The sequence below is a fragment of the Polypterus senegalus genome, chromosome 4, assembly GCF_016835505.1.
Source record: "Polypterus senegalus isolate Bchr_013 chromosome 4, ASM1683550v1, whole genome shotgun sequence".
NCBI lineage: Eukaryota > Metazoa > Chordata > Cladistia > Polypteriformes > Polypteridae > Polypterus > Polypterus senegalus.
Genome location: NC_053157.1, coordinates 23,308,941 through 23,336,548, shown reverse-complemented (window position 1 = coordinate 23,336,548; position 27,608 = coordinate 23,308,941). Strand labels below are relative to the sequence as shown.

The 27,608-nt window shown below is 39.6% G+C and overlaps 1 protein-coding gene across 1 annotated transcript in view; it reads right to left on the bottom strand.

Moving 5' to 3' along the window:
* adamts12 (ADAM metallopeptidase with thrombospondin type 1 motif, 12) overlaps positions 1–27,608 on the bottom strand; it is a 623,896-nt gene that overhangs the window by 65,077 nt on the left and 531,211 nt on the right. Inside the window, exons 20-21 of the mRNA XM_039750336.1 lie at positions 22,135–22,287; positions 10,589–10,762 (exon numbers count right to left, since the gene is read on the bottom strand). Of these exons, the coding sequence (XP_039606270.1) occupies positions 10,589–10,762; positions 22,135–22,287 (327 nt within the window). The remainder of the gene's footprint in view (positions 1–10,588; positions 10,763–22,134; positions 22,288–27,608) is intronic.

The following is a 27,608-nucleotide window of genomic DNA, read 5'->3' as shown; positions in this document are numbered from 1 at the left end:
TTGCCATGGCCTAGAAGCTGCATGCAAGCCTCACATCACCAAGTCCAATACCAAGCATCAGATGGAGCAGTGGAAAGCAGACCACCACTGGATTATGAAGCAGTGGAAATGTGTTCTATGGAGTGATGAATCACACTTCTCTCTTTGGCAGCCAGAGGGGTGAGCCCGGGTTTGGCGGATGTTGGCTGAACATTACCTGCCTGACTGCACTGTGTCAACTGAGAAATTTAATGGAGGAGGGATAATGGCGTGGGGCTGTTTTACAGGGTTTGGGTAGGCCCCTTACTTCTAGTGAAGGGCAATCTTAATGCTTCAGCATACCAAGACATTTTGGACAACACTATGCTTCCAACTTTGTGGAAACAGTTTGGGAAAGGCCCTTTTCTATTCCAGCATGACTGTGCCCCAGTGCACAGAGCAAGATCCATAAAGACATGGTGGGATGACTTTGGTGTGGAAAAACTTGCCTGGCCCACACAGATCTCTGACCTCCACCCCATCGAATACCTTTTGGATGAACTGGATCAGAGACTGGAAGCCACACCTTCTTGTCCAACATCAGTGCTTGACATTATAAATGCTACAAAATGAATGAGCACAAATTCCCACAGAAAAATTCCATAAATCTTGTGGAAAGCCTTCCAAGAAGAGTGGAAATTGTGATAGCTGCAGAGGGGCAACCAACTCCATATTAAAGTCTATAAATTTGAATGCAATGTCATTAAAGTCCCTTTTGGTGTAATGATCAGGCTTCCCAATACTTGTCTATGTAGTCTATCTATCTATCTAGATAATGTTCAGGTCACAACCCAAATGTGTGTCACTGTGCACTCTAGAAGGGTCATCAGGTTAAGTTTAAATACATAAATAAATTAGTCATCACTTTAGGGGGCTACTGAATGCAGATTTCCGTTTTGCATCCAGTCAAAGGGACATTTTTGCTCCTGCATATTTGGGAACTGAAACAAATGACACATGTCCAGTTACAAGAAGATGACAACATGTTATACATGACATGCTTTATTAAGAAAGCCAACAACCACGGACAAGTTCCTCAAATGCCCTGTAGCATCAACGACTCTAAACTCTTCCAATTTCATATCACAAGATTCATCCCAAAACCTGAACTAAACAGGGATGATGAAAGAACGTACAACTCAGATTTTCTGAGATATAGATTTACCATGAAATGTGGCGAGCTACTGGCATTGTGCTTTATCTGTGGTGTGGTACTACCAAAAGAAAGCAAAAAAAGCTTTATATAATAAAAGGACATTTAGAAACAAAACGTGCTACTTGCAGACAAAAATTGCTAAACTTTTCAAATGAAAATCTTGAGGCTTCATTAAAAAAACATTCCATGGTGTTTGTACAACAAGTCAGCAGACACTCAAACTGTCAAACATAAGAAAGTGCAAACAGGTCCAGAACAGCTCCTCTTGCCTCTTGTGAATGATGTGTGCACCACAATTTAAGATTAGCTAACCAACAGCAAACTAAAATGTAATCCTCTCTGCACTCTCTTCACTTACCTCTGATTTCAACAAACTTGTGAAAACCACACAAGCCCACGTTACTCATTAAAAAGTCAAATGGACACTGCATTTAAATGATGAATGTGTATTTACTGTTATTTATTAATGTGAGCCATTCAGGGGAACATGTTGGCTAGTTTACACTAAAATTACTGGTAATAAAGGGTAATCTCTGTTCAAAAATAGACAAAACTGGGCCATAAGGCCAAAAAGGTAGAGAGGCATCGATACAGATAATGAACTGTTTCAGATCTACTAACTGTACATCCATAATATTATTATTATTAACCTATTTTCAGGAATGTAGTCAAACAAATATATTATTGGTTTCTACATAATGTTATAAATGAAGAAATGATTCCAGATCCTATTTGCTCATTGACTGTGAATGTTATTTTAAAAAGACGGTACTTGCAACAAATTACAGTATGTCTTTATGACTATTTAATTCATTTTAAATCACATAATAAATCTGCACATATTATATCTTTGGGGCTTTCATTATTTTTTTTTTTTTGCTGTTTCCATTTGTCTCACATGACAAAATCTGCTAATTAGTTTTCAAGATACAATTTTAACTCTAGTGTGTCTCTTACCTTGTAGGCTATATAAACAACAACCCAAAATATATTAAATATTTCAAGATAGCTAGATGTACGATAATAGACTTGTATAAGAAAAAGTATTTAGCAAATAATTTTTCAATATATTAATTAGAAATAGGACAAGTCTCTACTGGTAACTCCACCACTCCGCTCTGTACCGGCAATCAGAAAGTTGCCGATTCAAACCCCGTAAACACCAACAGTGACTCTACTCCATTGGGCCCTTGAACAAGGCATGATGGGTATGACGTTAATTTGCATCCAGCCCTGCAAGCAGGTCCTACAACCTACAGGGAAAACCTGGGGGTTGTTGGCAGGACTGGCACTCTGGCCACCGTAAAATACTTCACACTGTTCTAGTGTGGTGCTGAGGTGTCACCCGCTGCACTTGGATCCCAATCCAGGACGTTCATTGCGTGGTGAGTAAGGTAACGTGCTATCAGCGGAGGCTCCCAACCTCTCTATCTCTCTCTCTTGGTTAGAAAGAAAGTGTGAGTTCATCAGACCCAAAAAGAAGAAGTGAGAAATGAGAGAAGTTCTGTAATATTTGGAGGTGGTCTCCTCACCATACACACAGGGGTCAAGACCTCTCTTTGAAACCATTTAGTGCAAAATGGTTTAATTTATATATTCTTTTATTATTTTTTTCTCTCCCTTTGTCTGTTCCTGTCTTGTGTGTTTTATTTAACAAAGGATCTGTTCTTGAGAAAAGTTTGGGCAAAGTGATACCAAGCTGGCAAAATAGAGATGAAGAGTCTCCCAGGGTTTACAGGAAGAAAATGAATCTATCCCGGTTGTCACAGTATGGTTCTGTATCCAGAGTGGACAAGGACAATAGGTGGGAGTCGTAATAAATAGTACTAGTAGTAGTAGTAGTAGTAGTAGTACTACGGTCTTGTGTATAATGAAGTTCATAATTGCCACTCACCTACATCATGATAAACAAGAATGCATTAAAAAAACATAACCTTATTTTAGTCAATAGGAACAAAATCAGCCTAACTGATTTACTCCTTGCTCCTTTTTCTACCTGCTGGAGAGTTAAAAGGTACAGTATGTTAATATTTCAAAATTAGACATAAGAGAAGAATGAAGTACATGGGGGGGGAAATCCAGATGGAGTATGGCAGACTCCATTCAGTGATCTGCTTCACTGTGTCGTGTATCACTCATTAATTTCTAAACCATCTTATATTAGAGTTTTGAAGAGCTATGCCAGTGATATCAGGCTCAAATTGAGGACCAGGGACATAATGGTCACTCTGACATAGCCTCCAAAGTAATCTGCTGAGTTGAGAGAACCTGTCAATAGGATGACCATTTCAGCAATACTCCATCAATCAGGGGATTATGGTAGAGTGGCAAACTCCCACTTGCAATTTGCTAAATTGCATTTAAATGACCCTGAAATCAAGAGGAAAAGATTCTCTGATCTTTTGAGACAAAGACAGGACTCCAAGCACTAGGTCTGGAAAACACCAGGCACTGCTCATCACCTGCCTAATGCCATCTCTATGGTGAAGCATGGTGGTGGCAACAACATCTTATGGGGTGCTTTTCATCAGCAAGGAATAGACAATATGGTTAGAATTGAAGGATGGATGAATGCAGTCAAATACAGAGTAGTCCTTGAAGAAAACCTGCTCCAGAATGCACGTGGCCTCAGACTGTGGTGACGGTTCATCTTTCAGCATGACAATGTCCCAAAGCATTCAGCCAAGACAACACTGGAGTGGGCCAGTCAAAGCCCAGAGTTAAACCCTAAGAACACCAGTGGAGAGACCTGAAGATGGCAGATTACAGACCATCCCATTAAATGTAATGGAGTTCATGAGAATTTGCCAGGAAGAATTTGATAAACTGGCCAAGACAAGATGTGAAAAGCTTGTGTACACTTATCCAAGAAGACTGAAAGCTGAAATTGCTGCCAAAGGGGCTTCCACAAAGTTATGAATTCATTGTCTGAATACTGACATAAATGACATATTTCAGTTTTGATTTAAAAAAAATATATACAGAACTTTTCAAATCTTTAATATGGGTCATTAAATGTCGATTTTAGGATAAAAATAGCAAATATATCTATTTAAAATTGAATCTACAACACAATAAAAGTGTGCAAAAAAGTGAAGATGTCTGAATACTTTCTGAATATACTTTAGATACTGCAGTATTCTCTTTTTAAACGTTATAGTACTCAAAATGTAAGACAACTGATCCCTGTTTAATGTTAATGATGCATTGGGAGAAGGCAAACGTGATCTTCAAAAAAGAGTGACATCATAAAAAGACAGCAAAAATGAATGAAAAATCTAACAAAAAATGTTGAAAAAAAAAATACTTTAAAAAGGCATCGGAAATATCACAAAAGAACAAAAATAATTTTGACATATGGGATACTGGAAGGGCACTGCTTGGTGCTGCTCTTGAGGTGAGCAAGTGGGTGACTCATCCATTAATAGTCAGCTATTAATAGCCAGAAACGGGCTGCCGTTATCATTTTTTTTTTATTCATCTGTCATGCTTATCTTTGATTTATTCCAGTTTTTGCATAGTTTCGTCTTTGCTTGTACTAAGATGTTTACATTTGCTTCATGGCTTCTCTCCCACAATGTTTTTTTTTTAGATGCTATAGACTCCAGATACTAAATAGTTTAAAATGGATAGCATTCAGAAAATGAAATGTTATTTCAGTGCACTGTGCTTCAAATCTATAGTGTGAGCCGCCAAGAAGTAAAGAGCAGTGGTGACATAAGATGTCAGTTGGTTGACATGCGTGTGTAGGACAGAGTTGGATATCCAAGTCTTCACCATTGGAAAACGTTTCTTGAGATGCCAATTCACTGCTAAACAAGAAGAGCCAGTGGTAACACAGGAGACTGAGAATTACTGCTGATATAATGCAGATGAGTGCAATGTTTGCACTTACATATTTACTAAAACACAAAATTACTGACACAATAATGTCAGTTAAATATTAAACAACAACAACAGAAATAAAGGAAAAGTGCATTCAAGGGGTAAGTAATGCAGGAATGAAGGCTGTCATCGCCCGAATGAACACACTCATTACAGAGGAAATGTTGGGGTTACTCATCGAGTTGCACCTTTTTAATCATTTGCCAAGTCCAAACAACTTAAACAGAGCACAGTAATCAGGTTCAAGGTGCTGTACTGTGGTCGGTACTCAGGTGGGAACTCTGTTCTGCAGTCTGCTCTCTCCAGAATGAGATGACCCTCTTTAAAGCAAAGGGACCAGCTCAGGTCAGTTGGGAGTGGGAGTGGGAGAAACAGTAGATGGAACTGTCAGCAACAGGGCCCCTACATGTCCTGGAGTGGTAGTGCTTATTACCTCTGTTGAGCTCAGAAGGTTAACCTCAGAGGCACATGCACAACAGGACTAAACTATGCACATAAACAATATGGGGATAAGATACAGGGACAATTTACCATATATTTTAGACAAGCAGAAAAAACTAACGGACAGAATGAGAAGACTAAATTACAGAATGAGAAGATTAATGGGCAGAATGGTATCTTCTCTTTCTTTCCTATGTTGTTAAGGTTGTAATGAATTCTTTGCCGAGCATTGGCTCTTTGAATCACACTCCTTAATCACGCAGTGGCCTTTGTAGTGTTATTCAACATGAGATGTACACACAATGTTGTAGGAATACTGTGAATCCCCTAGCTTATTGATGTATGGATGTAGTTTGTAGTGATGGATGAAAAGCTTACCTCAATGCCACTCAGCTCCAGAGAGGAAATGTTATTTGTGGGTATGTGACTTTTTAGAGACAATAAATGAATTTCCAAGAATGGTTCTGCCTACTGACTATTATGATTTCAGACAAAGAAACTACAGTGAAAGAACGACCTGGAATAAAATGTGAAAATTGAAGAAAGGATTTAAAAAGTTCAATCACCAAATTCTCAACACTATTCAAAATTGTTGAGTGAAAAATACTAACTTCCTTGTCTATTAGTCTTTCTCTATCTCCTATTGCAAAAAAAAAAAAAATAGTTGTGGAAGAAAGTTGCCTCTTCAGTCCAACATGGAACTGTCTGAAACAGTGTGCAGCCAGCTTTAAATATGGTTAGGGTTAGGGAAATGAAGGCTCGTCATATGGAAGTAACGATGCATAGGAACCATCAACAACATGGAAATGTTCATACCAAAACAAAAAAATAGCAACATCTGTCAAGAAGATGGACAACAAGAAGGAACCACAAAGAAGCCAATGTTACATCTGAAAATATTCACAATTTACAAAAAATGTACTAAATCACAAATTAAAACACTGACTAATATTAATACAACTGTAATGGATACCTTGAAACAATGTGTAATTGACCCAGAGATATCTAGAATCAAACAGGAAAAGGCAATGATTAAGCCATTAACTAGGAATTGGGCAGAATACCAGTAGAGACAGAAAATACCGTATGTCAAAATCAAAAAACACAAAACCACACATTCTACTTCAGATTTATGATGCAAAAATCCTCACACACACTTGTTTTTATTTTTCTCTATGTAACCTTAACCATAGTGTTTCTCTTCATAGTAAATCCAAAAGCTTGGATATAGAGCAGCACACAGCACCATCTAATATAGGCGGACCATGCTGCCAGAATATGCATGATGGCCATCAATCTGCAAAGAGACCATAAAAGTCATAATCACGATCATAGAAAGACAAAATGTTGGCCACCACACAAGAAACAAACACAAAATGTCATCGCCAGATTAAGAACAAACACCCACAAATCACGTGCAAACATTTCTAAAATGAAATGGACTGCCAGGACACTAAAACCTGCAGATTCATTACAATAATAGAGAAACAGTATTTGAGAATGTTAGTATATCGGGAGAAGGATGCTAAGGATAGAGCTGCCAGGGAAGAGGGAAAGAGGAAGGCCTAAGAGAAGGTTTATAGATGTGGTGAGAGAGGACATACAGGTGATGGGGCTCACAGAACAAGATGCAGAGGACAGAAAGATATGGAAGGAGATGATCTGCTCTGGCAACAACTAACGTGAGCAGCTGAAAGAAGAAAAGAAGTATTTGGGAATGTTAGCAGAAGGAAAGGCCTGCCTAATTGGCACCAGTCTGGTTAAGCAGCACTTTATTTCCTTGGCGTTCAAGGATTGTATTTCACAGCCACAATGTTTAAACACAAGGTTGTTCATAAATGTACATAGGACCAGGTGACCTTGGCCCAAAGGTAAATAAATGACATTGCATTGTCAGATCTGAGACCTTTAATCTGGACTCCCGGGTAAACAGATGGTGATGGCTGATAGCATGGCATAAAATCACGTTTGGCAGGCTATGAATCAATTTGTAAGTTCATTCCGACTTGCATTGTTCACCATTTATAACCATTTGGAGGTTCTATGTTATTTGACCAAAGGAAGTGTTCAGATACATTTGGTATTACTAGATATCACATAATATAAATTCCCAAACTGTAGAATTCACACTTGCAGAAAATTGGCGTGAGGGGACCGGGGGAATAGAACAAAATATATTAGCTTCAGATAAAGGTTTATTGTGCAGCAATGCACAGACAGCTCGAACCACATCATCAAGTTCGCTGACGACTCAACTGTGGTGGGCCTCATCAGCAAGAATGATGAGTCATTAGAAGAGATGCAGCAGTTAATGGACTGGTGCAAAGATAACAACCTGTCTCTGAACATAGACAAAACAAAGGAGATGGTCATTGACTTCAGAAGAACTAGAAGTGACCACTCTCCGCTGTACATCGACAGCTCAGGATCATCAAGAGCATCAAATTCCTTGGTATTCACCTGGTCTCTCAACAACATCTCCATAGACAAGAATGCCCAGCAGTGTGTTCACTTCCTGGAAGTAAGCTCACCACCTTCTAAAGAGGGACTACTGAAAGCATCCCGAGCAGCTGCATCAGTGTCTAGTTTGGGAATTGCACTGTCATGGATCGCAAGTCCCTGTAGAGGATAGTGAGGACAGCTGAGAAGATCGTTGGAATATCTCTTTCCTCCACACGTACACAACATGCAGTGTCCACAAAGCCATCAGAATTGTGGAGCATCCAACTCACCCCTTGCATAAATTATTCACCCCTCTGTCATCTGGAAAAGGTACTGAAGCATTCTGGCCTTTACTATCAGATTCTTCCCTCAAGCCCTAAGACTCCTAAACACTCAGGGACTAGACTGATAGCACACACACACCTTTCCACTCAACCACATTATGTCTTTATATTTATTATCATATTTATCATCATACTGTTACTTTCTTTCTACTTCCAGTGTCATGTTTACATCTGTTCCTTCTACTAAGATATTGTCACATTTTGGCACAACCTGCTACTTTTTTTACCTTTAGATATCATAAATGTGTACTGGATGGGGCTGCACTGTATGTCTTTGCATTGTCCTGCAATGTTTGCACATTCTTGAACACATGCACTTTATGTTAAAATGTGTAGCTTTCTGTAGTCCTGTGTTCTTGTGTAGCACCGGGGTCCTGGAGGAACGTTCTTTAGTTTCACTTTGTTCTGTACTACCTGTTAATCATTGAAATAACAAACAAAGGCTACTTGACTTGATCAGAAGACAACTACACCTTTTATTGGCTAACTAAATAAATTACAAATGCAAGCTTTCAAGGCAGCTAAGGCCCCTTCATCATCCATCCATCTATCCATCATCCAACTCGCTATATCCAAACTAAAGGGTCACGGGGGTCTGCTGGAGCCGATCCCAGCCAACACAGGGTGCAAGGCAGGAAACAAATCCCAAGCAGGGTTCCAGCCCACCACAGGGCACACACACACCAAGCACACACTAGGGACAATTTAGAATTGCCAATGCACCTAACCTGCATGTCTTTGGACTGTGGGAGGAAACCGGAGTACCGCAGACATGGGGAGAACATACAAACTCCACGCAGGGAGAACCCGGGAAGTCAACCGGTGTGGCAGCAGGATTACCCACTGCGCCACCGTGCCGCCTTCCCTTCATCATGTTCACGAAAAAAAGATCTTCTCTCAACATACTAAATAAAAAAAATGATTTTATGAGAAAACAGTAGGCTTAATTTATGTCATATTATCATACACAACACAGTTTCATAAGGCTGCTCCTTTCAAAGCTCCAGTAATCACAGATAAAAGTTTTAAAATATGTACATTGGTTTAATGAGCATTTACAAAATCACAAAGTTGCACGTTTGTAAGTCTGCATGGACTGAAACAATTACAGATTATAAGAAAGCTCTCGTTACAGCACTTTCAATTTACTATTCCATATATATATCCCTCACGTTTATTCTGAACAACACCTTACTTGATAAGAGAGAAAACTGACAATAGTGACACAGTTCTTTTTAATACTAGTAGCAACCAATTTATTATTTCTTAATTGATAAACTATTTAACAAATGCTTACAGAATGAGCAATCAGCTTCCAAGTCTGGTAGCAATGTACCATATTTTATGACCTCTTGCTCTAGACACCTCTATAAACTGAAAATAATGACAGAACACTATATATTACGAGGGGGAGTCAAGCTAAAGTTAGAAAATGGGATTTATTAGAAAATGGATTGAACCTTAACAAAACTGATCATGTCATTTCTCAACGGAGTCTCCACCCTTCTCAATGCACTTGCGCCTCCTGCCTGGATTTCAGCAGAATAAAATGTTTTGTCTTGTCCTGACAACCACTCGTGCACCACTTTCTTCACATCATCAGCTGTTTTGAATTGACGACCACCCAGATGCTTTTTTTAGCTGTCCAAAAAGGTGGAAATCACACCGTGCCAAATCTGGCGAATAAGGAGGATGTGACAATACCTCAAAGTTAAGTTTCTCCAGACAAGCCGTGGTGTTCTTAGCAGTGTGTGTCATTGTCCTGCAGCAAAAGGACCCCTTGAGACAGCAGTCCAGGTCGCTTGGATCGAATAGCAGGCTTCACATAGGTCTCCAGCAAGTCAGAGTAACTTGCATTAGTGACTGTAGTACCCCTAAGTATGTAGTGTTTGACAATAACTCGGTTGCACAAGTGGTTGTGAGGACAAGGCAAAACCTTTTATTCTGCTGGAATCCAGGCACTTCCAGGAAGGAGGTGCAAGTGCATTGAGAAGGGTGAAGATGACATTAAGAAATGACATGATCAGTTTTGTTAAGGTTCGCTCCATTTTCTAATAAATCCCATTTTCTAACTTTAGCTTGACTCCCCCTTGTATATGATGAATCTCTACTTATGGGTCAACATTACCATTATTATCATAATCGCATTGTGAGTTTATAAATGGAAGTATACTTAATAGGAATACATTTTATTGGCATTCATGTTTAAAAGAAATCTCAGTGCAAAACGAAACAGCTCAAACATTTATGTACAACCACAAACAATTTTGAATAGTTAAGAGGGTATTATTAAAATGCTCACCACACTCCAAGGTGTCTGGTACCATTCCAAACAAGCTTCACTATTGCAGGACAGGACGGTAGGGGGCTTCATTCCAAGTGCCTGGCAGTGAAATGGCCGAAGGTGTCGTTTTGACTGAGCATCAATGCACTGTACTTCACGGATTTGTGTGCCGCCACTGCATGTTTCAGAACACTGAAGAAACAAGAAGGGCATAGCATTTTTCTTAGTTAATGAAAATCGGTATTTATTTTAAAATTAAAATGATCATGTTGCCTGCCCATACAAGAAAATTAGATCAGCTTAGTGAAATAAATACTCTGCAAAGCTGTTCATATAACATACAGATGCACAAACTGTAGGAGCAGGTGCTGCCTGCAGAGTGTCAAGTGCATATCACAACCCAGCAACTGTTTGGCAGACTTCATGGTGCCTACATCCTCATCCAAATGACATGTGTGTTAGGCTGATTGATATTCATAAATTGGTTTTGTTCGAGGGACTGTTGCTGCATGGGTGAGAGTGTCCTGTAATGGACCGGCATCCCAGCCAGCGTTGGTTCCTGTCTTGCATCCAAAGCTACCGAGATGGGGTTTGACAACACTCACCTATGAGCAGGTTTCAGTAAGTTTAATAAAGAATGAATGGGCAAACACATACAAATACAGTGGAACCTCGGTTCACGACCCTAATTCTATCTATCTATCTATCTATCTATCTATCTATCTATCTATCTATCTATCTATCTATCTATCTATCTATCTATCTATCTATCATTCCAAAACTCTGGTCGTAAACCGATTTGGTTGTGAACCGAAGCACTTTCCACCATAGGACTGTATGTAAATACAATTAATCCGTTCCAGACTGTATGAACTGTATGTAAATATATATTTTTTTAGTTTTTAAGCACAAATATAGTTAATTATACCATAGAATGCACAGCGTAATAGTAAACTAAATGTACAAACATCGAATAACACTGAGAAAACCTTGAACAACAGAGAAAACTAACACTGCAATAGTTCGCGCTACAGTTCTAGGAACCGCTCGCTAAAAACACTTTTTTGTTAATGAGTTTTAAGCACAGGGAAAAAAATGAGCATTTGAAAAATCCATAATTTAATAAACCACCAAGAAAAGTAACATTGCAACAACGCACGCTACGAACCGATCGCTGGAAACAGAACTGAAAACAAAAACAGGCCTTTTCTACCTTATGCATCCAGCCCTCCGACTTTCGCTGGCTCGCTTGCTCTCTCTTTCACTAGCCTGGAGTGCCTGTGTGTGTCTCTCTCTAGCATGCGCCTGTGTGTGTGCGTATGCCTCTCTCTAGCACGCGCCTGTGCGTGTGTGTCTCTTGTGTGCCTGTGTATGCCTCTCTCTCGTGTGTGTGTGTGAGTCTCTCTCTCGCGCGCCTGTGTGTGTGTCGCGCTCACTCGCTCGCTGCACAGGGAGAGACTGAACATGTACAAACCGAAAGGGAAACTGGCTTGTTCGTATACCGAGTGCGTGGTCGTGAACCAAGGCAAAAGTTTGGCAAACGTTTTGGTTGTAAACCGATTTGTACGTGTACTGAGACGTTTGTGAACCGAGGTTCCACTGTATGCTCAACTTATAACAGGCCTGCTTTAATTTTGCACTCTTACATACGAAATGTAATTCCAGTTTAAAACCTGCATTTTCCTTGTGACATATGTTAATTAGTGGCATTTCTGCATTACGAGTTAGTCAGGCACAGCCCCTCCTTCACAATGCTGTGTGAAATAAGTAATAAACCCACCTCAGTAACTTAAATTACCACAAAGGAACAAAAGAACTTTGACAAATGAGGAGTCCATTCAGTCCATCAGGCTTGTTTGTTTAGACAGTAGCTAAGTTGTCCCAGTAACTCATCTAGATGTTTCTTAAAGGTTGTCAAACTACATTTCTTGGTAGTTTGTTCTACATTCCTGTAACTCTTTGTGTAAATGAGTGCTTCCTGGTTTTAGTTCTAAATACACCTTCCCTTAATTTCTACAGGTGTCCTCAAGTATGTGATTCATTCCTAAATGAAAAACATTCTGCTGGATCTAATGTAGCAATGGCGTTGAGAATTTCTGAAGACCTGGATTAGGTCTCTAAGCTGTCTACTCTGCTAGAGACTTATCAGGTTTAATTCTCTGAGTCTGTCACAGTAGGACATGTCCTCAAGTCCTGGGATGCAATTGATTGCTCTCCTCTGCACAGCTTCAAGTGCTGCTATGACTTTCATGTAGTGTGCGAGTGTGAGGGTGACCAGAACTGCTCACAGCACTCCAGATGTGGTCTCAATAGTGCATTATGTCTAAGTATATTATATATGTCTAAGTATATTCAACAGTCTTTATGATATAACCAACAACTTTATTTGCCTTTATAATAACTTCTGCAAATTGCTTAGAGAATGTGATGATGTTTATAACAACTCTCAGCTTTGACTTCCTAAGCAATTTTTCCCCCCAATTTTCTAACAAAGGTTCAGTGTAATTACTTATCTACAAAAGTATAGCTTCTTGTAACATGTGAAATTGTCTCCTTGTCAAACAAGTCTGATTTTCTCCCACCAATGATGAGGACTGTGCTAATTTTGAAAAAGCCACCAAGGAAATCTGTCCATTCCATAAAGCCAGCAGTTTGATGCTCCTGTTTAAAGGAAGTGCAGAATCCTGGAATGGTGTGAAGAAAATCATCTTCTCAGTTGTTTCTAGTAATATTAATAATAATATTTTACATTTATACAGCACTTTTCTCTCTACTTACAGTGCTTTAGTGAGTAAAGAGCCATTAAATGGTAAAGGGGTCAGTGATCGTTAGCCAATTAGAGACAGGGGATGATTAAGGGGCCAGAATGACTAGGCCATGATGAGCAATTTTTCCAGGACGTTGGGATACAACTTACGAAGTTTATGAAGGATGCCCAGGGAACTTTAATAACCACAAAGAGTTGGGACCTTGGTTTTAGGTCTCATTCCCATAGCACAGTGACTCCATCACTGCTCCTAGACATTGGGAACCACACACAGACCACAGACCCTACTGGCCTTACTAACACCTCTTCCAGCAGCACTCCAAAGTTTTTCTGGTTAGTCTCCCATCCAAGGACTGACTGAGCACGAACATGTTTAGCTTCAGGTGGGTGACCTGTTCTGAAATGCATGTGGTATTGCTGCTGGTTTGCTGCTTGTGCTGATGTATGTGGTATTATGTATGATGTATGCGGGATATGTTAACCATATCAGCTGACAGGTCTCAGGTAAATGGCTGAAGCTTGAAAGTACTTGTAAATCTGAGGAGAACTGCACTGTATTCTGGGAAAGCTGAAAGTTATAAAGTGAAGCTTTTAATTCCCATGTTAATTGTCCTTGTGATAATGAATTAGTAATATTCCTGTATTTTGAAAAAAAATTAAAAATGTTAGTCTTGCGTGCAAGATTCTTCCTACATGAGTGACTATTGAATGATTGTAAACTTTTTCATTGGATTTTTAAATGTTTGCATGACTTGGAACATCCCTCTCTGAAGGATATGATTATCAAGTGTATTCTTGTCAGGTTGCTTAGATTGTGGAACAACAACCTGCTGGTTACTCCTAGTGCCAGGTTAAAATATCAGGAATTAGCATTTAGCTGTTATGGTCTGAAGTTCGAAAACTCTTTAATTGACAATGTGAGATATATTGATTATTACTTTTAAAAAGATATTAAACCATTGTGACAGATTTGGGCGCTGTCGTCCCCTTAATCCCTCAGACTAGATGCCAGACACCAGGTAAAAGTCCAATAATAACTTTTATTCGGACAAATACAGTGCAGAAGCACCCCCCAATCCTCTATATTCATAAATCACAATCACTACATAATAATCAATAATCCTCCAATCTCCAAGATGCATTGCCACCCTGACACCCAGCTCAGCTCAATGTCTGGGATCTCCCAGAGTCCTTTTATAGTACGTGACCCAGAAGTGCTTCTGAACTCGCAGACTTTCTAGCACGTCCGGGTCATATGAAAACTCCTCTTCTTCAACCCGGAAGCACGTCATTCCTTTTGTCCATGTGACTAGGATGCACTTCCGGGTTGTATAAAAAATACTTGTTGCCCCTTCCTGCAGCGCCTTCTAGTGGCCCCTGTGGTATCCAGCAGGGCTGTGGATGAAAACTCCATTGTCCATAATCCCCTGCTGGCATTCAGGGCACCTCCATGCTGCAGGGAGAGCTCCACCTGACGGCCTGAGGGTATTGGCTGGGATGACTGGCCGGCCATAGTCCACACCATCTTTATTTAGTCTTGCTTATAATGAATTGTAATTTGTCTTTTGTTTAATATATACTAGTTTAAGGCATAAAGTGTGCTGATTTCTGCATCATGTATTGCAGAAATATCAGATAATACTGAAGAACTATGCACAGAGTAGATGTGCACTTGAAGTGGTGGAGGTGATATTTGTAAAACTATTGCTTCTTCTGGGATTTATTGTTATAATATGGTTATCACTAACTATTGACTGACTCTTGTGAGCTGCGCTCATTGGCAGGAGTACCCTTGTTAATGTAATATTAATGATTTTTTTCCATGCTAATGTTCAGTTCAGTGCACACATATGTGTAATGCGTTTGCTCATGCATTATATATATTTCAATGTATTCATGGATCAGTCTCAGATGCAATGTGCATAATGCATACCAAGCAGTATTAAACTAACCTGTAGAACGCACACTATATGCTGTAGTATCTGATTGATATGTTGGTACCAGACATACTTACTTACCAACCCATTAAAACTATCATGTAAAGGAATTGACTTTTCTTTCATTTATTTTTTTCCCTCACAGGCAACATTTACATTTGGCTCAGTAGCACCCTCTAGAGGGTACAACTGACATAAGTAGTATCAGACTGAAATGGAGGTGCAGGACATACTTACCTACTCACGCAGGAAACGTGCTGTGTAAAGAAATAGATGATTGTTTAATCCCTTGAATTGTTGTAGAATACTGTCTTAATATTGGTATGGTAAAAAAGAAGCACTATATCAATAAAGGTTATTTTTATTACTATTATTTTTCTATTAGGATGCTTCTTTGTGGCTGTAGCAAGGACTGATTCCTGACACCTGTTGCAGCGATAAAGCAGAAACCTTGACAACCATTAAGAAGAATTTGGAAGAGATATTAAGATAGCTTAGCCATTAGTGAAAGAAATGGTCTTGATGGCCTGAATGGTATCCTGTCATTTGTCAAATTTGTTATATTCTTATGGTTCAGTATGAATAGAGCGTGCAGATTATCACCATGTCCTTAAATATTTTCTTTGAGTGTGTGTGTATAAAGACTCCCTATGATCTCCTTCAGAGTCAGTTTCTGCTTGGAGACTCATGCTACTAAGATGGGCTGGCAACAACAATATGGAAGATAAAGAATTTAGAAAACCTCTTAATACGCTAAAGGAAATGAAAGAAGAAAACTAAAATATAAAATTTTCATGGCATTTTAAATATTCTACTTTAATTCAGTCTATATGTGCCAGTATAACAGTCTCTCCTTATCTAATGCAGACCCTTTAATCACAAATTACTTTTACCAAAAACAATTAGCTATATGATTTCTCAGTGTTTGTCACCAGCTGAGCTGATTGGTAATGATTTATTTACATCAAAACTTCTCCAGTTCTGTCTCTTTCATGATTTTAAGGAATGATAAATTAGTGTTTGTATATGATCACTTGCTACTTAATTCAGAGAGTACATATGACACATATGAAATATCTAAAGTTTAAAGAAAAGAACAAAATGCACGCTGATCCAAAGCATAATCTCCATAGTGATGGTCCCAGAAGAATGGTTTTTGCATATACAGTATGAATATAAATTCACCTTCAAATGATTCCATTTGTGTGCTCTGATTTAGACTTGACAGAGTATTAAGAGGGTAGAGTCATTTTCTGTTCTACAGTGTTTCAAAAAGTATTCAGACCCCTGTGCTTTTTACACATTTGAATATGTTTCTGCTTTATGCTAAAATAATTTAAAACCATATTTTCCCTCATCCAACAACACTCAACACCCCAGAATAACAAAGTGAAATAAGGATCTTAGAATTATTTGAAAATGTATGAAAAATAAAAAACTGAAATACGGTGACATAGGTATTCAGATCCTTTCATCATTACTTCTTTGCAGCCACTTTGGTGGAAATTCCAGCCTGGATGTAATCTTCATGGTTTTGACACAACAAGCTTAACACACCTGGATTTTGGGGATTTATTGCCTTTCTTCTCTGTAGATTCTCTCCAGCTCTGTTGGGTTGAATGGAGACCATCAATGGACAGCTGTTGTTTTTTGGTCTCTCCAGAGATGTTTGATTGGGTTCTAGTCCAGGCTCTGCTGAGCCACTCAAGAACATTGACAGTGTTGTCCTTCAGCCACTCCTGTGTTGTCGCTGATTTGTGCTTTGGGTCATTGTCCTGTTGGAAGGTGGACCATCGGCCCAGTTCTGGGCTCTCTGGAGCCGGTTTTCATTAAGGATATTTCTGTACTTTGCTTTGTTCAGTTTACCATCAACCCTGACTACAGTCTTAAAATAATACTTCCTTAATGACACTACATGGTTCCATGATTGTGTGGTTCCTCCTAGAATTATGGCTTGACAAGCATGATTTCATTCTGGGAAGGGATTTTGCATATGAAGTTGATTCTTTGTGCTTTGATAGACTTCCTAGTATGTCGAAAAAAAAGTTAACTCTTTAATATATGGTAGGCTATCTAGAAGGACACTAGAAGATTAAGAAAACCTGGACATAGCCTCTGTTACTATACATATGCAGCAAGTGTCCTTTGTTAACGTTTACTCGCTATTATTTACTGTATGGCAGCCGTTACAGATCTAAATAATATAAAGGTTCTTTCTGGAACCTTCATGGGTTTTGGGAACTAAGAATGATTCCCCTATGGGGAAGAGAGTGTAGTCTACTAGTGCCTGCTGCTGAAAAACAACCCTACAGAATGATCCCACCACCATCCTTCAGAGTTGGAATGGTTTTGGGAGGTGATGAGCGATTCTGTTTTCCCTATGATGTGATGCTTAGAATTGAGGCCAAACAGTTCAGTCTTGGTTTCACAAGACTAGAGAATCTTGTTCCTCACAGTCTGGGTGTCCCTTAAGTGCCCTTCTCCAAATTCCAGCTGGGCTTTTACGTTGTACCTGGTCCCTTTGTCTTAAGGTCTAGATTCATGGAGTTTTGCAGTGATGATAATCCTTCTGAAAATTTCTCCCATCTCCACACAGGTTCTCTGGAGCCGAGACAGAGGGACAATAAGGTTTCTGGTCACCACTCTTAGCAAGGCCTTTATTTCAAATTGCTTTGTTTCTCTAGTAGGAATAATGGTTGCTGCAAACTTATTACATTTAAGAATTGTGAAGACCACTGTGCTTTTGTGTACCTTCAGTGCTGCAGATCTGTACTTTGTGATTGATATTGCGTTTGATATTTTTCTCCCTATCTATCTATCTATCTATCTATCTATCTATCTATCTATCTATCTATCTATCTATCTATCTATCTATCTATCTATCTATGCAATTCCTTCAACCTCATGGCTTGGGTTTCGATAAACTGTAGATCTTTCAACAGAGAGCTGTGTGACTTTCTTAATTACAGTAGGTCTAACCAATTGAATTGGCCACAGGTGGAATCCAATTACTAGATGTTTATATTTCCTCCTTTTTACTATGTTAGCTTTCTAGGGTCATTTTGCCAGGAGACATAATTACACATTTAGGGTGAGTCTTGTTTTCTTTTCCCCATTTCCATTTGTGAAGTTGCTGGGTGAATTTGTTTTGGTATCCATAGACAGGCTCCTATTAGATTTTATTATATCTACTTTAGGCAATTTTATGGAGACTACATTAGAGGCTTTTTTAGCCTGTTTGTTTTCATATTCTTCGCTTTTAATTTTTGCAGCTGTTAAATAACACTTTGAAGTTTAATATCTAACAATGCTAACTTCAATAGAGGGGTCAGATGATGGAAAGATCTACAGATGAACATCATGCTCTTTCATACTTAATTCCTTTTATTATTCAGTGCAGAAATTGTTCTTTAAAATATTTAAATTTTTCTTCTTTGACGGTTTGAATGGGCAAAATTTGTTTTCTTGTGTTATTTTTTTCAAAATACAGCTTCTTCTGTAACAGAACTTATTTGTTTTTACATCACAGTTCCAGCAAATATGCCGTACACTATGTATTTGCCTCATACCATTTGTTATCCATGAGCATTGAGGTATGTAATAACCCGCTGGGACGAGAGGGGGCACTGTCAATAAGATTATCATCTTCTTCTCTCTCCACAGTTTTGAGAAACCACCCAGTGAGAGCAACTGACTCTGCCTCTTCCGGTTCAGCCTCCATAAAAGCTTGAGCCTCACAGAAGGTGGTATCATTTCTGGCAAGAGCAACCCCACTGGACAGATCTCTGCTACCAAAGTGACCTGACTTGTTTCTAAACAGTCTAAATACTTTGTTTTGATTTTGATCTCTTGCTTAGCAGGACACACATGCCAAAAAATGAATGATTTTTCCTTCCGTAGTCTTGAACAATAAACAGGATGACCCGGTTGACACACCAAATTTTTCCAATTTGTGGAGCTGTTATTTTTACACCCAGCCACACCATATATAATTAGATAAACAAAAAGTCATACATATTTATAGTGCCTTTACAATCTAAGTCACAACACTTACAACCTTACAATAGAGAACCAAATCATTTAAGTGGCATTTCTGGGGAAAATTAAAAAAAAAAAAGTGCAAAAAACACAATTATACTAATCCATCTAAAGTATTTATAAACCTAAAATAGAAAATTACTCATTCCATATGTATTCATCTCCTTTTAGTATGACGCACCTGAGCAACATTAGGTATGTACAGCTGTGTTTACCAGGTACATTTTTAGCTTAACAAAGACCACTTGTGTGCGGAGAAAAGTGAAGTTCAGATTTAATACACCACTCTCCGAGAAATTACAGAGCTGCTTAATGAGGCCATTAACGAAACCATTACAAAGCAAAATGTGCATAAAGAAGAATTCCAGGATTAGAAGGAAGTAAGGAAAGGATAAAGAATACCTATATTGTCTCTGAACATTTTACAAGGCAGAAAAAAATTATTTAAATGTCCTAGGACTTCGAAAAAGATTTTTTTTTTAGCAGGAAATGTCCAAAGTGAAGGGGGGTTAAAACATAAATGGCAATGATCCAGATGGCAGAGTCCAAACTCTGACATCAATCAAGTTGTAACACTTGACATGAAAAACTTCAATAACAGATGGACCAGGGGAAGGAGTGGGGCAATACCTCCTCCAGGATGACAAAGTGCAGCCCCCCTGGCATGCTACAGTGCCACAGGTTTGGAGAACGGAAGATCAACCCTGCTGGGGCCCGTGGCCTCTGCCAGGGGGTGTGTGGAGAACAAGTGAGCCCTCATTTGCAGGGCTGCCGCCACATCCGCAAGTGCACACACACACCTGGAGCACTTCCGGCCAGCTGCCACAACTCGAGGAGCCAGAGTTGGGAAGAGGTAGACGAAGCTTACTGGAGGAGGAGTGGAGGCAGACAGAAAGAAGAAAGGGACAGTGTATTTGGTGCTAATTGGTGATTGTACTGCATGCTCTTGTGGGGAGCAAAGGAAAAGGTTTTTCCACAGATGAATAAAGGGGTGTTGTGTGCAACACTTGGCCTCTGTGTCTGTTGTGTCCGGGGTTTAAGGAACTGTATGCCCCCTGTTGTTCACACAGTATATGGCCAAAATGTTGGGGACACCTGACCAATACTCCTATATGAGCTTACCTATACACAAAAAAGAGAAATCAGTAAAAATGAGAAAGAAAAAGAAAGTGAACTGAACAGCTGTTTCACCCAAGTATCTGTAAAGGAAGAAAGAAATAGAATGCCCATGAAAAAGAGCAAACAAAACTTGAGCTCATAGATTTTAAAATAGGAAAGTCTGATATGTTTCAAGTTCTTAATATGTTGAAAACTAATAAAACACCTGGACCTGAAAAAATTTCACCAGTTGTATTAAAAGAAATGAAAGATGTCACCTATAAACCCTTATTATGCATATTTGAGAAGTCATTTAGGAAAGGTGAAGTATCTGAGGACTGGAAAGTTGCAAATGTGACTCCAATCTTCAAGAAGGCAAACAAAATTTGAAAAATTATAGAAACTATAATATGAAATAGAGTAAATTGAAAAAGTACCTCTCTGAAACTATACTAAATAACATCCAATACGGTTTATGAGAGAAAGATCTTGCCAAATCAATCGTTTGGATTTTTTTGAATAGGCAACTGGAATAGTTCACAAAAACATAATTTAAGACTTTCAAAAAGCCTTTGATACGGTCCTACACCAAAGATTGGAAGGTGTAGGCCTCAGAGGTAACCAACAAATCTGAATCTCTAGTTGGTTAACTGACAAGAGACAAAGAGTACAGAAAAGAGGAGAATGCTCAACATGGAGTGAGGTCATCAGTGGAGTCCCTCGGGGGTCTACCCTGGGGTCTTAACATTTTCTAGTTTATAATAATGATATTGACTCTGGTATAGTTAGCAAACTTGGGAAATTCGCTGATGGCTCTAAAATTGGAGGAATGGCAAGCTTGACCTGGACAAGCTTTAGAACTGGGCAAACACTTGGAAAATGTAGTTTAATACAGAAAAGTGCAAAGTGCTTCACGTGGGCCACAGGAATATCAATTAAAAATACAGTACAAGACGAGAGACATTGACCTACAGGAAACAACCTCTGATAAGGATTCAGGGATTTATGTGAACACAACATTTTCGTTGTCTAAGGAATGTGCAGAACCAATGGAAAAGTCACATTTAATGTTGGGTTGTAAACACTCTTGAATTAAAATTGTGGAATATTATGCTTAGACAACATAATTAATGTATGAGTGCAACCACATATGGAATAAGATGTGCAGTTGCTGGTTACCATGCTAGAAGAAAGACATAATGTACATAATGTATGCAAATCAAAATTTACCTGTTTTGCTCATATCTATCTATCTATCTATCTATCTATCTATCTATCTATCTATCTATCTATCTATCATAAAGTGCCTTTCTATCTATCTATCTATCTATCTATCTATCTATCTATCTATCTATCTATCTATCATAAAGTGCCTTTCTATCTATCTATCTATCTATCTATCTATCTATCTATCTATCTATCTATCTATCTATCTATCTATCTATCATAAAGTGCCTTTCTATCTATCTATCTATCTATCTATCTATCTATCTATCTATCTATCTATCTATCTATCTATCATAAAGTGCCTTTCTATCTATCTATCTATCTATCTATCTATCTATCTATCTATCTATCTATCTATCTATCTATCCATCCATGCCCTTCAATGCGTAGGACATTTCTGTACTGTTTTATTTTTAGCTTCCCCACTACCTTTAACTTGATACATAGGACAAAATTTGGATGACTGTGTAGATTGTTTTGAAATTGAAATTGCTTACCTTGCTCCAGTTCCCATTCTTCCAGATTGTGCATAGCTGAAGATGACATCTTCTGGCAGGATCAGGGCGTTTGATATTTTTACAGTCGGTTTCTTTGCCAGTACTGCACTCAACTCTTCTCCAAATGGCTCCTAGTCCACAGGTTGTTGAGCACTGGGAACAGAAGAACACAGAGTAATTCAGTTTACATTTGTGTCATAATGCATATTTGGAAATCTCTTAGTACACAGACATTACCCCCTGTTACAAAGCAAATATTTTGCCCTTTCTTTAATGTGCTGCAAGTGTGATGTAAGATCAATTTGCTACGGAAGCCGAGAGAGGACGTGCAATATCATTATTTTTTTTAATTGTTTCCTCAAGATAACAGACTAATTTTATCGAGATCTTGATAAAACAAAAGATCTTGTTTTCTCGAAATTATGAAATAATTGTATCTAACGTTTAATGTTTAATTTATGGAAGCCATGTCCTGTTTGAAATGGCAGAACAGCAGAACTGTATTGATCAGTGCGTCACATTTTTGTTCAATCAAAGGCTGACACAGGCTGAAATATGTGTTTATACCTTAGTTTAGAAAATAAAAACTGTTAGTGTCCGTCATTTAAGAAGACGGTTAGCAAGGCTTCAGCTGTATAGGCGTTGCAATCTAAGCAAGCCTGATGTCAACAGCAAAAGTTAAGTTTCATTTTCTCGAGATTGCAATAAAATTATTCCGTTATCTCAAGAAATTTCGAGATCTCGATAAAATTAGTCTGTTATCTCGAGGAGACAATTTAAAAAAATAACGATATTGCATGTCCTCTCTCAGCTTCCGTACTTTGCTATAGAAAAAAGGATAGAATTGCAATACACTTAATCAAGACATAATTTTCTTACAGTAATCAAAAATGTCTTTTTTTATACTTATTTTTGAGGTACCTTTGTCACCTCCTGTCTGGTTTTATACTGGCCATCTCTGAAGACAACTCTCTCAGGGTGTCTCATATGCCTTTACTCCTCCTCATACATCTCACATTCGCACTTCCTCTTTTGTTGTGACAATAAAGCCAAACTGACCAATCACATCAAAGCCCAACTAACTAATCAGATTGCTCAGAGGGACTGGTCACAGACCTCAGTGTTTTATTATATGGTTGATAATGCCCGGTGTGTGGTCTCTTCCCCAGTCTTTCCATTAAGAAGGTGTCCCTGCTGGGCAAGGGCAGCGACTGTCCATCTGTCTGCCATGCTATATATTGCGACTGGTGTCACCATCGGTTAGTTGCCCATAACGGTGGTGACCATCACTCATGTGCAGTTCAGTAGTTCCCCTGCTCCATTTTGACTCCCGCATAGCGCCGCCAGCTGCATGCTCTTATGCTCTTAACTGCGAGCAGTCTCTCTGATAAACAGAAAACCTATGGCAAACGAACACAAATACTCTTCAGAAACTCCCTCTTAAACAATATTTCACTGAGAAACAAACACACTCTTACTCATCCCCTTTGCAGTATCACCTACAGGCTAACCGCACAACATGTTTCTTGCATGAGGTTTAGAACATTTAAAAGACCAAACCATGGCCAACCTAATAGCTCACTCTCCTGTCCTCTCTCCCTGAGACTGCATTTGCTCCAGTTGCTGCTTCTGAGGCATTGAACCCGCTAAATGAGGAGGACTTTGTGTTCTTTTGACCTGGAGATGGGTGCTGGAACGCTACATTTGATTGCTGCAACCTGTGTGCTTTTCTGCTGTTGACACGGCCCTTGTGAATAAGGTCTTGTGTTTATACTGCCAGTTCAGCAATGAAGATTTTGATCTTTGGAAGCCTGATCCCTTTTTCAGTCTCCTGTTTAACATTGTGACCCAAGCTTGACTATATACAGTGTGTATATATATACAGTATATATATATATATATATATATATATATATATAGTGGCAGGCAGCCGGGTCCCACACCCCTTCTACATATGTTCCAGAGGAGCATCCATGGGCTCCTCAGTACCTCCCCCAGTACACTTGGTGACAGCCTCCCTGGCAAACTAAGATGCCTCAGTTTCCCACAGGGCTCCATGGGAGATGGAGTACTCCACAGCCCTGTTGGGATCTGGGGTGGCTGCCAGGGGGTGCTGCATGGATCACGGAGCCAGTCTGGACAACTCTACAGCCCCACCCGGAAGTGCAATCAGGAACAGATGATCAAGCCCGGGTGGGCTATAAAAAGGACTAGCAACCACCACTCAGGACCAGAATTGGGAGGAAGAGGATGAGGTTGCCAAGGAGGAGTGGTGATGCTAAATGGGAGTTGTGTGTTGTTTTTTATTAAGTGCTTTTGGGACTGTGTTATGCCTGCGGGGTTCACAGGGAAGACATGTCCCACAGGTGAAGAAAAATAAAAGCCTTTGTGTTTTCATATGTGCCTCTGTCTGAGTCTGTGCTGGGTAAGGCGCTATACAGTATCTATATATATATATATATATACTGTCACACATGTGTGCATGGGGGGCAGCAGCAGGGTCTGGTTAGTGTAAAAAAGCTAGTAAACAGGGCTAGTCATATGCACTAATACCTTTTTCTCCTTACTTGCAGGAACAAGTAAAGCCAGTCTCAACCCCTTTTGCCATCAAACCACACCCCTGGATGATGTCACTTCCCCGCCTCATATTGACATCCCGCCTCTTCCTTCCTTCCTGCTATATAAGCTCACCAGTTATGTGCAACAGCAGTCATGTTTTTGACTCTCCCCAAGACAGACTACTCTTTTGCTCACAAGCAATTTTCTATTTTGTAACGTTCCAGATAATATACGAGGTTCAGCCAAGCCAGGTGGCACAGTGGTAGCGCTGATGCCTTGCAGTAAGGAGACCTGGGTTCTGTTCCTGGGTCCTCCCTGCTTGTAGTTTACATGTTCTCCCCATGTCTGCGTGGGTTTCCTCCAGGTGCCCCGTTTTCTTCCCTCAGTCCAAAGACATTCAGGTTAGGTGCATTGGCGATCCTAAATTGTCCCTAGTGTGTGCTTGGATGTGTTGGTGTGTGTGCTCTGCATTGGGCTGGTGCCCTGCCCGGGGTTTGTTTCCTGCCTTGCGCTCTGTGTTGGCTGGGATTGGCTTCAGCAGACCCCCATGACCCTTTAGTTAGAAAATAGCAGATTGGATAATGGATGGAAGGATGGATATACTAGTCATCCTCCACAGCTTCGCCCACCTATTAGTGAAACAGGACAGTGAGGAGGACCCTGCCCAGCTCTCTACTCCTGACGTCACTCTTCCCCCTGCCCTCAGCCCACAGCCTCTGTCTCGGATTAACACTAATATATCGCTCCTGCAAGCAAACTATGATCCTGAGCGAAATGAGACAAGTCGCAAAATCAACCATAATGTTCAAGCAAATTATAGAAAAAAAAAAGATCTAAATCTGTTAGTTATCTCGTTCACTAACTAAGTGGAGTAAGGTTAATAAATTAGTACCGTAAGCGGACTATGATACTTAGCATGATGAGAAATTCACAAAATCAACAGAATGTTCAAGCAAAAAACCCAATATAAATCCGTTAAGTAGTTCTTTCATGAAAAGCAGACATACATACAAACGGGTCTAAAAAACTGTAAGAAATTTCGCGCTCAGACCACAAAATTTTTAAAAACGTTTCTTAGCAAGCAGCTATGGGCCAAGTGTAACCTACAATCCAAATTTCAACTCCCAAGTCCTCAAGGTTCGGAAGATTTTGTGATGAGTGAGTCAGTGGTATTTGGCTTATATATATATATATATATATATATATATAGATTGTGATGAGTTAGTCCCTGTCTTGCACCCCAAAAGACGAGGTTGAGTCTCAGTACTTTAGCAAAACCAGCTTTATTCAGTTTGAACAGTAACAGCACGGTTATTTATTGTAGCAGGATCTACCGCTCTCCTATACACAGACACAGCAGTCAGGCAGGGTTGTGGCCAGGTTAGTGGCCAAGTGATACAGCTCCTTACATTTACAATGTTGCGCACTTATAGCATGACTGCAGTCTTTTTGGATTTGCCTTCAAGACAACCTGCTACAGCGCTGGGAGCCCGCGGTTGCCCTGGTAACTGATAGGATGTTTTCCACAGACGTGGATATCGTACTTCGGGACATTCCTCGGTGTGTCATCCCATTGGGGGGAGTCCTAAAAGAGTTTAGAAACCTAAAAACAAACAAACAACAATCATCCCTAACACACAGAACTTCTGGCTTAAATAAGAGAGATGCTGTTTCCAATCACAAGCTTGTAGGCAGGAGGAGGGTGTGGTTGGACCTGCTCATTTATACTGCAGCTTTCCATTTAAAGGCATTGACAATCGTAGAGACCAAGTCCAGCTTGTTGTGCCCGCAAAATCAACATGATAATTAAATTGTCTCCCTGGTTAAGTCAACAGCATTCTAAGGTCCGAATGATTCTTACATTAGAATATTAGTACAGAGTGAATCATTTCTGCTTCTGAGTTAATAAACATGATGTAACTTATCTCTCTAGGTAGTAACACGGACAAATTCAGTCAGTATTTCAATGACTGGTGTGGAATATGGCTGGCCAGTCATCCCGGCCAATACCCCCAGGCCGCCAGGTGGAGCCCTCCCTGCAGCATAGAGGTGCCCCAAATGCCAGCAGGGAATCATGGACAGTGGAGTTTCCCTTTACAGCCCTGCTGGATACCTTGGGCGCCAACAGAGGATGCTGCAGGAAGGCCCAGAGATAACCCCGAAGTACGTCTTAGTCACAGCGACAGGAGAAATGACGTACTTCCGGGATGCAAAGATCTGACCCGAAAATGATAGGAAGTCACATGGACTGAGGGATTGGAAATACTTCCGGGTCACAGTATATAAAAGGACTGTGGGAGATCCCAGACGTTGAGTTGAGCTGGATGGCAGGGTGGCAACGCGTCTGGGAGTGGAGGATTGTATTGTGATTGATGTTCCAACAATGATGGATGGATTAAAAGCCAGAAGTCTGTATGACCATCAACATCAAGTGACTCCGTGAGAACCCTAACCCTACAAAGAGGACTATTTCATTTATGTTAGGTTAGAATGCCCAGAGGGGACTGGGCGGTCCCATGGCCTGGAACCCCTGCAGATTTTATTTATTTCTCCAGCCGTCTGGAGTTTTTTTTTTTGATTTTTCTGTCCACCATCAGACCTTACTCCTTTTCTATGTTAACTAATGTCTTATTTTATTTTTTCTTATTTTGTCTTTTATTTTTCTTTTCTTCATTATGTAAAGTACTTTGAGCTACTTTTTGTATGAAAATGTGCTATATAAATAAATGTTGTTGTTGTTGTTTATTGATTAGTTATATGAGTATTGTGGAGAGGAGGGTGCTTTGTGCACTGGATTATTATAATAAATCCAAACTTTGGACTTTTACCTGGTGTCTGGCGTCAAGTCTGAGGGTACAAGGAGACGACAGCGCCCCCTATCTGTCACACTGGATAACACATAAAGCTACCATAAC